The 13495-nt window shown below is 38.9% G+C and overlaps 3 protein-coding genes across 3 annotated transcripts; 1 reads left to right on the top strand and 2 right to left on the bottom strand.

Annotated features, from left to right (window-relative positions):
- Positions 1–3565: 3565 nt before the first annotated feature.
- Positions 3566–4571, bottom strand: LOC128226192 (uncharacterized). Its single transcript, XM_052936083.1, has 2 exons — positions 4187–4571; positions 3566–4029 (listed from the first exon to the last, which is right to left on the bottom strand). The coding sequence occupies exons 1-2, from the start codon at positions 4569–4571 to the stop codon at positions 3566–3568; spliced, it is 849 nt and encodes a 282-aa protein (XP_052792043.1).
- A 2535-nt stretch (positions 4572–7106) lies between these two features.
- Positions 7107–9883, bottom strand: LOC128226988 (transcription intermediary factor 1-beta-like). Its single transcript, XM_052937139.1, has one exon. It carries the CDS (start codon positions 9806–9808, stop codon positions 7790–7792), a length of 2019 nt encoding a protein of 672 aa, XP_052793099.1. The 5' UTR covers positions 9809–9883; the 3' UTR covers positions 7107–7789.
- Positions 9884–10812: 929 nt separating this feature from the next.
- LOC128229414 (ganglioside GM2 activator-like) lies at positions 10813–13029 on the top strand. Its single transcript, XM_052941325.1, has 4 exons — positions 10813–10936; positions 11183–11375; positions 12281–12494; positions 12794–13029. Exons 1-4 carry the CDS (start codon positions 10858–10860, stop codon positions 12917–12919), a joined length of 612 nt encoding a protein of 203 aa, XP_052797285.1. The 5' UTR covers positions 10813–10857; the 3' UTR covers positions 12920–13029.
- Positions 13030–13495: the final 466 nt, after the last annotated feature.

Below are 13495 nucleotides of genomic sequence, written 5' to 3' on the forward strand. Positions count from 1 at the left end.
GAAGGAATTAAGATGTCTTGTTTTTTTTGTGTTTTTTTTTTCGAAAATAATAACGTTTTTTTTAAAAGGTAGACAGTATTAATTCTTGAATAAACACTAAGACAATGGTGTTTGAAGGAGACATGGAAGGTGGTATTTGTTTAGAATATAATTTATTGGATAAAACGTATTAAAAACGGCATTGGAACCGGAACATATTTTCACACAACATCACCATGCCGGAATAAAATGGTGACCCGATGACTATATTCACTACTCTTAACAGATAAATTGGTATTTTTGTTTGTATATTCAAATGACTTCTGTTAAACTTTTTACCTTTTTAAACTCCCGGAATAATATAATTGAATGGTGGACGGGCATTCCTCAAACTATGGGTTTCCATGGAATAATTCAATAGTTTTAGGAAAAAAGTTTAGCTGCTCGAACTTTTTAGCGGGCTTTTCTGCGCAATGTTTTGCAACTAGGAGGTTTTTTTTTCGGATACGAGTTTTCCATCCCAACTGGTGGCCGGTATTTCGAATATTTCTGAACCTTTCAGGTCAGTATGTACTTACATGTACTGTTATTTATAGGTTAAAAGTGTAAACGAAATAGACCCTTTATGTTTGTAGATTCGATTCAACTATAGATTGATGATAAATATAATGACAAGAAATAGCTGTATATAGATTCTTACACGAATGCGAAATACATTTCAGCTCCATGCGTAGGGCCTTGTTACCAGAACGGACCGGTTAAGAAAAGCCCACTATTGAAATTGTAGAAAATGATTGTTCTTTACAAGGTGGGTAACTTAGTAGGGTGGTTTTTCTGTGTGTATTTCAATAAGACGAGTGTCGTTTAATGAGACGATAATTTATTATTACATGTTCAGAGATTGACCCTTGTGTTTCTTGGTTTTTCTTTGATTCTCCCTTAAATAATAATGCGAGATATTAGAGCTCTTAAATAATTTTAGTTCTAGCATTTTTTTTTATTTCGATTAGATTTACATGCATGAAAACATAAAAACGTGATAACCCTGCTTTTTAGCCGGATTTTAAAAAAACAAAAACAAAAACAATACGGTTGATATAATGGCGGAGACCGTATTGAATATTTATTTTACTCAATTGTTACGAAACTTGGTCTGAAAACTTGTCTGTTTGTTTCTAAACAGCTATGAATGTGGGTCACCTCTGGTCAAAAATTATGTCACTAGGTCAAACGTTAGAGCGAGAAACCCCTGGTCATAAATTCAATAGTTTTTATCCCATTGCTGGTCAAAAAACTTGTCTGCACGTTGTCTTGAACCATAATGAGTATGAATCATCTCTGGTCAAAGGCAAGATCAATAGGTCAAATCTTAGAGAGAGAAAAATAACTCATAAGTTCGATAGTATTTATCCAGTTGGCAAAATGCTTATCAGCACGTTGTCTTGAACAATTATGAATATGGGTCACCGCAGGGCAAAGAGTAGTTCAAGTCTAAGAAACAAAAAAAAACGTCATAAATTCAGTAGTATTTATCCAATGACATGAAACTTGGTTAGAAAACTTGTAGGTAGCTGCGAACATAGTTAACGTTTCCTTCTCGCTTGTAAAGTGAGTAAACTAAACCTTTTACAGTAACGTCTTTGCTCAGAGGAAGTATGTCTAAAACGAACAGTTACCTATTGACTCAGAAGAGGTTTGCTTGTCTTGGTGCCTGGGCGATGTATAGTCTATAAGTATCCGCACTAAGCCAGAGTGACCCCGTTTGACTGTCCGAGAGGCCCAGTACTCCTCGCAAGGCGTCATTCAGCAGAGTTTCCGCCTGGGTAGGGCTCTTAAGGGTGCTGGCTTAGAACTAGTGTGTATCACTTTAAAGAGGAAAAGGTATCTGCGAACATATTTATCATTCCTCAGGCGCTTAAAAAGTGTGACACCAACACCTTAAACAGTTATCTCTTGGCTCAGAGGAGATCTGTTTAAAACAAACAGTAACTGCTTGACTCAGAAGCGGTATGTTTGTTAGTAGCTTTCTCTTGGTGTATAGGAGATGTAAGTCTACAAAAATGGAAAAAGGTATCTGCGAACATATTTACCATTTCCTACCTGCGTGCAATGTGGGTAACCTGACCAAAGCCAGTCACAAGTCTGGGTGAAAAACAGGGAGTGACCACTTGCCCATGTCCGAAACATACATGCCAAACGTGTATTACCGCGTATAAGATTCATCTGGACCAGAGGCCATGATAACGATTGGTCTCAAGTCAAAGTCTAGACTCACACTCACTAAAATCATTTTTATTAAATTGCAAAGAAGCGTCTTTATTCAATGAGTTTTACAATAATAATGTGACCATTTGTATAATTTCAAATAGCACTTCAATTGAGAAAATGTCATCACCAAAACTTAATTCAAATGAAAGTTTCAATTAAATGAAGATTTGCAGTTTTGCTTCTTCAGTCTGAACTCACGACTTGAGAATGCTCTTAATCATGATCACTAACACAATAGTTTTGCCATTGAAGAACCCTACGCTCACTCCGCCCATTCTTAATTTTTAAAATATTACTTCATTTCGCCTAACTATTAATTAAATCAGTTAATGAGAATCGTGCGATGGTACATTCAGGGTGAGGAATCACGCGACTTCAAAGGGCTTCTCACATGGGTCACCACGGGTCAAATCCGATGTAAACAAACAAGTAGATGACGTTTATTTCTTAATTACCTTTTTGACAGAAGGAAATATTTCTTAGCCGTAAAAGACTATGCCATTTTTCTTCTTCTACGCGTGTGAAATTATGTAAATTTGCTTGTAGTTTAAACCACCCGTGGTGACCCATGTGGAAACCCCTTTAAAGTCACGTGATTTCTTTAATTATATAGTATTAAATCTTAAACCTAAACTTCAAACATGTGTGATGTAATTTATTGTCAACTGTGATACCCTTTTCCCGAAAAGTATGCCTTAACAAACTTAAAATCTAATGTTTTTTCTTCATCAATTCAGTTACAATCAAATTGATTCAAAGCTTACTTGTCATGATTTATTTTGTGCGGTTATATTAAACGATTAAGACATTTGGATGGTTAAATTATCGTACTTTAAGTCACGATTGTTTCAAATACTAAAATGCATAAATAGAGCTTGTTTTTAAATTTCCACTATTAAAATCAGCTTCTCAAGCCCCAATTTTTCGAAGCTTTTTAAGCTGGACAGGCTTAAGTAGCTTATTTCAATTAGCCAAAATACATTCTTAAATATGATTTTGATAAACGAAAAATGGTTTATTGTGATAAGCATAAAGACAAATCCTATTTAAAGTCGAAAAACCCTACATAAGTAAATATTACGCATATTATAGAAAAAACAAGATTAGTGAACTGAGCTTTATCTTCTTTAAAGGGACTTAAGAAGTTTCGAGAAATCGGGGCCAGGTCATCAAATACGGGAAATCAGACAGACGCACTCTGTTAACTGCGTCCACGTACCTTTGGTTATGGATAATAACTTTTTAAAAATATAACTCACAGTTATAAAACAACAATGATTACATTTGATTGTTGCACATGAAATATTTTCATTTCAAATTATAGAATCCAATTAAGAAACCCACTGAATGAGGACCCATATCTGTTCAAGGCAGTTCCATCGTGATTGTGCACGCGGACCCAGACCCTGTCCCCAGTGTTACATCTTCTTATCACGGAGTTGAAACCCTGGTCGTAGCCGTGCCCTGAGCCTGAGGTAGCGCCAGCCGCATACATTTCGGCAACACTATTACCGTTAATGACGATTTCTAGTTGTATGTAGTCATTACGCAATGATGTTTGAGCACACATGAACGTATAAATGCCGTTCACTGGACAGGTAAACACGCTCAACGTGGTATCAAATGCACCGCCCTCATTGGTTATGGCAACATCGAAAGGTATCATGTGATGGAGACCAAGTTCCAAAGTGTCCGTTGACAGTTGCGCACTGAATGCAACGTGGTTACTTGAACCTCCTGATGCAGTTATTCTTCTGATTGGAACGTTCTGTTTCTTTGTTCCTGAAATAGAGATGAAATGTTACTTGTATATTCTTTGGATATTGTATACATAGCTAACAGCGGATGATGCAATAACAGCAAAGCGTCTGAGTTACGACAGAGTTGGGTAAAACATTCATTTTTTTTATTAATCTACATTTATGTATATAACCATTACTGTTGATTATTCCGTCATCGATTGTAGATAGTACTGTTTGGTTCTTGTCTTGGAAAACCCCATCTGCAACGCTATTTGACGTTTCAAACACTGAGTCGTCTAGCCGTCCGAGTTTTTCCTCCGCCAAGGCTAGACGAATTTCAACGTCAAGCAGACGATTTTCAAGTAGCCTGTTCTTCTCAAGCAGATATATTGTCTTCAAACATGCTATTCGCTCTTCTCTCTCCATCCTCTCCAGAAGTCTGACAAACAATCGCTGTTCTAGCTCATGTATGATGTCGTCGTCAAGGGAAGAAATAATTTCAGAAACCTGGGCACTGCTTTTTCCCCCAAAGCAAACGTGTATGAGAGTACACAGAAACATACACGTCCATGATGCCGCCATTTTGTGACAAATAGATAATTTTGGACAGTCAGGCCAGGTAGATAAAAATTATCTGCTTATCAATCCTAGTCGACACTATGATATAACTTTTACAGCGAAAGCGTGTAATGTAAGTTTATCCTAAATGTGATATGCAGCACTTATTACATCATAAGAAACGTAAACATTAAATAGGTCCGAAACAGCTATTGAATAAATGTTTCCATCAGTGTCCTGTTTCCTGTTACGGAACAAAGGGGTTTTCCACGATTTATTTTACCCTATACATAATTAAAAGACAAAGGTTACATCACCAGCATAGCAATTCTCAAAATAATGAAATTAACAATGTATAGGAATAAAAATAATGTCGTTTATTTTATTTGTAAAGTGACTTACATTAAAAAGAAAGACTTTGAATTACCGAAATCCAAATAGTATTCAGTTTTCAACTGAAATCTAAATATGACGGCATTCGGACACGCGTTCACAAAAATCAAAATAAAGAAATTACTTTAGTAAAAATTACGTTATGTGCAGTGTTGTTCGATAATAAGTATCCAGTTCAATGAAGACCCATAGGTTTTAACTCCAACCGCTTTATTCATTGCTTATGAATAGAATTCACCACTAAAATTGGCGAAAGTCACCCATTAAGATTTGTTTTGGTAATGTATAGGCCATTTTTATTTCTTAGCACAACGGTTGTATCGTGCAATTTCATTGGCTGATGACTGCCACCACATAAAATGGCGCGTTGAACACATTAAAAGTGTTGTGTGACAAAACTGTGTATTGTGCTCTTTGTCAGAATGCTATAGATTGAGGTGCATGTGCAATGTGAATATTTGATGTTATCTTAATGATTTACATCGTGTAATACTTGTCTTTTGGTTGATAGAGGTACTTTTACATTTATTTAGTATTTTCGCTTTGCGAACCCGTGTTAGAATTGCGCAATCGATGTTGTATCCCTTGTCTACCATGGTACAGATTATATAATACTACACTGTATATGGTAAGAAAATCCTGAGAAACCCCTGAGTGTGGAATACCTTTGAGACTTGATTTCAGCTTACCCGACATATTGTGATCGATCATGGGCTTATATTCGCTATGACGTCATGAGTCTCAGTCTCAGGTTCAGACTCAGAAAACCAAATGCTTCAATGTCATACATAATGGTCAATGAAGTCATTTTTGACTGAAGATATACTTCCAGTTTTACCGTTTTTGCTCTCTTGACAAATATATGTACAATCAAATGAAAAAAATGCAGTTTTTAGTCTCAAACTGTAAACGTTGGTGAAGACCAAAGATCTTGTCCGTCGTTTGCTCGGCGAAGCTAATGTTTATATTTTCTGAACAGTATCATGAAATATGGTCAGCATTTGTGACTTACACGCCAAGTTTAATAATTGATTATGACGGGTTAAAGGCTAAATCATTAGATCAGATTTCAGCAACACCTATCAACAAACATGATCGAATTGCTTGTTTTTGTATTTTTCAAGTCTAGTTCAGATATGGGTCTGGCGGGGTCAACAAGTAAGTAAGTTATTAGAACACTAACACATAATGTACAGGTCGCATTTTATATCCAATTTTCTCTAGACTACATGTATTGGTAATGCCGAATGGCAAATCTACGGAGCCTCTGAAGTAGCCAAAACACACATTTGTTTTCGGCTGAACAGATTCTTTTTATTTCGTTGTAACGAATATCATTTACGGATTAAGTATTTACTTATTCTTTAAACTGAAAACCAGTTTGTTGGAGCGAGTATAATTTTGTTATCTCGATAAAACGAATATGTCGTTATAACTGAATAATATTTCGTAATGATTTGAAAAAAGATATCGTTATATTATAAACGAAATAAGAAAAAAAGTGTTTATATCGAAAATCAAAAAGTCAGATATTAGACGAAAAACAATATCGTTATAAAGAAATAAAAATAAGAATTTATACCGAATTTATATTAGATAAAAAACAACACCTTTCGTTATTTTAAATTTTCGGTCAACTCGATAGTTTAAGAATGGTTATATATTCAGTCTTATCAATGTACAAGTACACAGTTCACAATTAACAATTACGTGATTATACACTGTCGCAATCTTATCAACGACAGCATGGTCACGATTTTCAATTGAAAATTAGGCGCATTTCAGAAATGCATATCTTATCTAGGGTATAGAGTTACGTCTCCATTCAGGGTCTTTTATATAAAAAAAAGTTATTTCGTTACAACCAAGAATACATACTATACGATACAATCGCCACCAAAGGGACTCGCTTATGTTTTTGACCAAATCATTTTCACGGTAATGCATCTAAAAACACCTATATTATCATTTGTTTACCTTTTTATACCGAAATTGCAGAACAATACAATTTAAAGTAGAAAAAAACTGAAACCAATACCGCTCGCTCACATGGACACATACATTATCCGAGGGATAATTAAATTTTATTGAATCGCCTTTCAAACGCCTTTGAAAATTCCAGCCGTCAGTATTTAAATTTTAACACATCCAATGATTCGTTATGAAAAGTGCATGCTTCAAACCATGAGCGAGTCCCTTCAACATGGCGTTCTTGTTTGATGATTTGCCGTATGTTCTTTGCTTTTGTCAATGAAACAAACACCTGTTGAGTTGATAGAACATTAGTATGACTTTTTCAGGAACAAAGGACATTCTTCTTGATATTTTTATTGAATAAGATCAAAAGCAAACTACAGTATAAAATATAACTCCCGCTTCTTAGAATATCATTGGCTTCTTGGACATTTAGTATGATAATAAATATATATAACATGGCCCTGGTTTAATTCAAAACAATTTTGCAAAAAAACAAAAATCATCTTTGAGTTTGCTTGATCCTATTACGATGTAATTTTATAGCACATGAATCATAGTACAGTATTTGATTTCTGTCTGATTTGTATTAATTTCTGAATCGTAAACATTAAAAGGTACTGTAACTCATTAGTTATTACTCACACTAAATAACTTAATGATGGTAGCAAAACGTCTACAATATCAACCAAAAGGAACACAACCATTAAGGATATAAAACAAAGAACACAAATAATATTTTTCCAGTAAAAATTCATCGTAAATTCCAAACTTCATGATGTTCTTTGTTGATGTATAATTATGTTCGTCAACGAGTCTTGATTTATATTTTTTTAATAATTTTATCACAATGCTTTTTGCAATTAAAGTTGTAATCACACATCTTCGACCTCGGAGGCGGCAATAATGCGGTAAACCTTCACTGAGTTCGGATTTCCCTGTTCGGACAGCGCAAACTTTTCTCCCTCTTCATTGAAGGCGATACACAGGGGTCGGGCTAACGAGTTGACCAGCATCTGCCGGAACTTGCCCTCCTCTCGTACCTTATGGATGTCGTTCGACCAGAAGCCGCATACGTACAGGTTCCCGTGAAAATCCACCTCAACGCCCCGCGGACCGGAAACTGGGTAGACGAACTGCGGCGTCTTGTCCACTTTCCCACTGTCGTACTTTAGGGCGGTCACGTTGTGGTTGTTGTAGTCGGAGACAAAGATGGTGGATGTCATGTGACTAAACGTGACGAACTCCGGGTTGCTGAACACCCGTTTACCGATGTAGTCCGTATCAACCATCATCTTCACGGCGCCGTCAAGGGAAATAACCCGGATACATCCGCTACCAAACGTCACAACAAGGTCGTCGCACGCCATGCAGATACCGTTTCCACCCCTCATGACCTGTATGAAACCAACTTCCGTAATAGTTTCTTTGACTCTAAAGATTCGTATTTTCCGCTCGCTGGGATAGGTAACAGCGCATTTGCCTTTGTCTATAAAGGTAAAGTCCCATGGTGCATTCATACAATCAAACGTGCATGTAAGATCGCCGAACTCCCCGAAAAGTTTAAGGCGACTGTTTGCATTATCGGCCAGGAGAACTTTCTTGTTACACCAGAGTTTAATGGCTGTAATTCTACACTCGCGCTTGTCACCCTTCACCTTTGCGTTGAAGGTTTTTACTTTCTTGGTCGCCTTTTTCTCGTTGTCTTCCGGGAGTGGGGGCGTCGGTGGCAACGGGGGCGTCACCGGCTTCTTGTTAGGGTAAGTATGTTTTACGTCCAGCTTCCCAAGTATTTTCAGTGCGCCTAGGGTCTCGGAAATTTGTATGTCTTCTTCAAAAGCGTAATGGATCTTAGCTGAATTCTCTACGATTTTCTTCAGCCCCTCCGTACATTCTTCATATTTCTTTTGACCTTGCTGAGTAACGATAAACTCCCTCTTCTTCAGTTGTTGTTCCTTAGCAGAGGTGATCTCACTCTTGGCATGGTACATAGCGCTCTGTACGCTGTTACAGTAGTCAATCTGCTCTTGCATAATCGCGAAATCCGTTTGAGTAATAGCGTTGAACTTTGCAGTGATTTGAGACTCGAGCTTTTCAATGTGATCGAGCAGTTTCTTTTTGGCGTGAGCAATATCCTGCAGCATTTTGTTTTTCTGAGCCATGGTTCCTCTCATGACTTCCTGTCGTTCTTTCTTCACGCCGTCTGTGTCAGCCACAAGCTTGTCCATCTGTTTCATGAGGCGCGCCTGGTCAGTGGCTTCTTGCTTCTTCATAACTTCCTCGATCTGATATATTTTCTCGCACTTTCGGTGGTCCTTGGCAATGCACATGGCGCAGCTTGGCTGCTCGTGGTCCTTGCAGTACATGTCCACTTCCCGTTTAGTGTGTTCGCTGCATGTCACCTCTTCGCGGACCGATCGTTTCGGATTACTGCGTACATTTTCCAATGGCGTGATCTCATGGTTCTTGGTGGCCTTCATGGACATGTGGCACTTGGCGCACTCCTCGCACAGCGCCTCCTGGCATTCCTGGCACCAAGACATGGCGATCTTGGACACCTTATTGTCCTTACACGGCTCACAGAACTCTAGCCGCGCGGTCATCGGAACAATGTCGATCAGCGTTCCGACCAAATGGTTCACAGGGAAGTTTTCCGCCCATTTGTCGACCGGAAGTGTAGGCTTCGGCGAAAAGGTGGCTAGGCGGCATGTCGGACATGGGATCCCGCTCTTCGTTGCGTCCGGTTTCTCCGGGGCGTTCACAAGGTAGTTTTTCAGGCATGACTCACAGAACGTGTGAAAGCACGGAAGAGAGCGCGGCTTGTTCAGTTGCTGGAGACATATAGAACAAACCAGAGACATCTTCAACACCTTCCTATCGTCTGTCTCCGCCATTATTTTCGAGTTTGCGATAAATACCTTTGAATTTCAATCTCACAAAATGTGTATTCCATCGAGCGTGATTCACAATGTCGGTAAGATTTGGGATTTCGTTTCTTTATATTCCAAAGCTTGTTCATATATCCATGAACTATCAATTTCAACACCTCATGATTTCAAAACAATCAAAACTGTCACATGATAGTCTGTACATATGATTTAAAACAAAAGACAGCATTGAACGAAAGAATGATATTCCCGATATCAGATTGGAACAGAATGACTTTACTAAATGTACAATTTAATATTTTTTCAATGTGACGAAGTAATGGCGCTTTGTGTCTGCTGATGAAATGATGAAGTTGATGATGATGATGATGATGATGATGATGATGATGGTGGTGGTGGTGGTATTGGTGGTGATGATGATGATGATGATGATGATGATGATGATGATGATGGTGGTGGTGGTGGTGGTGGTGGTGGCGGCGGCGGCGGCGATGATGATGATGATGATGATGATGATGATGATGATGATGATGATAACGAAGACAACGACGACCACGACGCCGATGATGATGATGATGATGATGATGATGATGATTATCGAGTACTGTAACGTGGCGACCAATGTACAACGATATACGTGCCTTCATGCCGCATAATAGATTACCAATATAATCGAAAAAATAATAATAACGCATTTTTTTTATTATTTTTAGGTTTTAAATGTTTTTGTTGTTGTTTCAAAGAATAAAAAAACCAGTTGTGTTTGGGCCCTCGTCTTTGTCGGTGACATTATAAATATTAGGAAATCTGTTTCTTGTGCAACGTGCCGTATTATATTGAAACCTGCTATTACCAATAGTTTCATTTACATCAATCACTCTGCAAAAGTACTATTTCAATGAATGGTTCTACTACGTTTATCGCATTGATGACCATTGATGACCTACAGCCTTATCAGTTGCCATACCTTTCACCTACATTCGCATGTGTTTAAAAGGAATGCTTCTCATTTTCTAACCTTTCTTTTCGGCTCGACACTAGGCTTAATAGAAATCATGATTGCCTATGTTTTAGCTGTTGCTCTCTTTGCCAACATTGTCTTAACTGAAGCTAAGTTTTCTTGGACCAACTGCGGTACGTATGATATGGTTTTGAGATGTAGTTTTTACTTGTTTTTGAATTTAAATGTTGTTTTCATATATTGTTATGAGAGAGAGAGAGAGAGAGAGAGAGAGAGAGAGAGAGGGAGAGGGAGAGGGGGAGGGGGAGAGGGAGGGAGGGGGGGAGGGAGGGAGAGAGAGAGAGTGCTGTTTCGTTGAGAAAATTTTAGATCGATCGTTTGTAGCGATAGTGAGTACAATCCAAGTTCTTTGTTTGCAGCTTCAGACAGCCCGCTGGCGATCAACAGCCTGGAGATCGGACCCGATCCTATCGTGGTGCCCGGAGAACTGCAAATTTCCCTGTCCGGAAGTAGCTCGGTGGTCATCGGCAACTCCTCCCTCAGTCTCAGCATCAAGCGGGATACATGGCTGGGAGAGATCGGCATTCCCTGCATCTCGAACATTGGGTCTTGGTGAGTAGCGCGTTCCATAGCCGGAGGCTTCCATCTGTTTATCAGTTATATTGGTCCCAGTTCAAATGCCTTTGTTTTGTGACCTACTGAACTGACATGTGTTGACCGACGATGTCGAAAAGCAAACAAACGGATTTACAATAATATAAAATAAATAAAAACATACAACACAACCTTGGCCTTGGATACGATTATACGCTATCGGAGAGGCGAGAGTGTATGGCAAGTTGTGAGAAAGGTGTAAGACAGCAAACTAGCTTGAAATAAAGAAGCTATGAACGATAAATTCTTCTTACAAATTCGAAAGCATATTTTGTAATAATGACTTCAGATGAATTGCTTTATAAAATCCTCGTATTTACACTGTTCATTAATTAGTTAGGTGGTCTAGATGTCCGCCTTACGCCTAAGAGGTTGTGGATTCGATCCCCTGCAGGGGTATTTTCAAAACACCATTATTGGTTCATACCAATTAAACGCACTCGATCGTGATTCACATCAAACTTCAGTTTCTTTAACGCACCAATCAATTGTATCCACGCTCCCCCATGTCCGGGGAATAGCTGTGACTTTGCATGACTTTCGGTCCAGCCAAGCCAGGGTAAATCCCAGCCCTGCGGGGACGAACTGCTGGTAAAATCCCCGCCAAATGTCCCCGCATCCCAGTGACCCTAGGTAATGCCCATTCCCCGCTATTTTTTGGCGCAAAGACAAAACCACCGCATTTACTCGAAACTGCGGTGCCGCCTGGAAGATAAAAACACGGCTCGTTTCCCTGGCTATCCCCGGTATACCACCGGACCTGGGGGCCGTGGTTACAACTGACTGGTGCATAATATCAAGCTAATGTAAACACTCATAAATGTTTTCATTTTAATGCATTCTAAATCAATCTGATGTTGCAGTAAGTATCCAAACATGTGCACTCTGGTTGATCAGATGATCAATGAGGATTGGTTGGGAATCGCCGCCTCCGTTGGTCGCCAAATCCGGGACATGCTGAAAACTACCGGTATCGACACATCGCACGCCTGCCCGCAGCCTCCGCGCTCACTGACTATAGACCACGCTAGCATCCACCTTCCGGAAATCCCTGCCGCCCTATCCATTTTTGCAGCGGTGAGCGTTTTATCAATCCCTAAGATACATGCATTGTGTATAAATCACTCACAAAAACATGTTTCGTTGAGAAATTACAAACGTTTGCAATACTTGACATAGTGCAGGATTAGTAAGTTTAAAAAAATACCTGTACCATCATCATGATCATGTAAAGAATATCTTTACTTCCGAGTTGCACTTAACGAAGAACTTGTGATACATACAATAACACGAACACGAACGTTCACAGGTAATGGACATGCCAACCTTTAGAACAGTTAGAACTACATGTATAAACAGTTTAATATACATTCCAGGGTGACTACCATATCCGCATCGAGGGCGTGGACGACGCTAGCCAGCAGATGCTCCTGTGTGTGGACGCCAGGGTCACAGTCCATGAGGCATGTACCGGGTTCAGCTGCATCTTCGGGCGGAAGTGAATTGTTGATCGTGTTTAATTTTACTTACTCTGAAGTGCCCTAAAGCATAATAAAGTAGTTTAATATATCGTCATTTCAATGAAACTAAAAATACAAAGTAGACGTTGTTATGCACTTCTGGCTTATGTCTTTGTGGTTGCTCTGGTCCCCTTGGTGGGAGGTTTCACTTCGAATCTTTTTTGAAGATGATGTTTGATCAGAAACATAGCCACATTTATTTTGTATTCATTCCAAAATGGTTAAATCATTATGTCCGGGCGCAAAACATACAGCACCACCACTACTCGACAGCTCCACCACTACTCGACAGCGCCACCACTACTCGACAGCGCCACCACTACTCGACAGCGCCAACACTAAAGCAACAGCATTACCTCTTTTATAAATATATGCATATCTCCCTTTTAAGAAGTGCTTACTAGTTTAATTGTGTTCCGGCATAAGTACAGTACATTTATTAAGGTTATATCTGCATGCGCCAGAATGTTTTACGGTGTGTATAAGCAACGAAGTGTACTTAAAATGCTAGCAGATCTCAACATATGCACAAGTCCGATTCGGGAGAGAAGCGTATAT

The sequence above is a fragment of the Mya arenaria genome, chromosome 3 (assembly GCF_026914265.1).
Source record: "Mya arenaria isolate MELC-2E11 chromosome 3, ASM2691426v1".
Lineage (NCBI taxonomy): Eukaryota > Metazoa > Mollusca > Bivalvia > Myida > Myidae > Mya > Mya arenaria.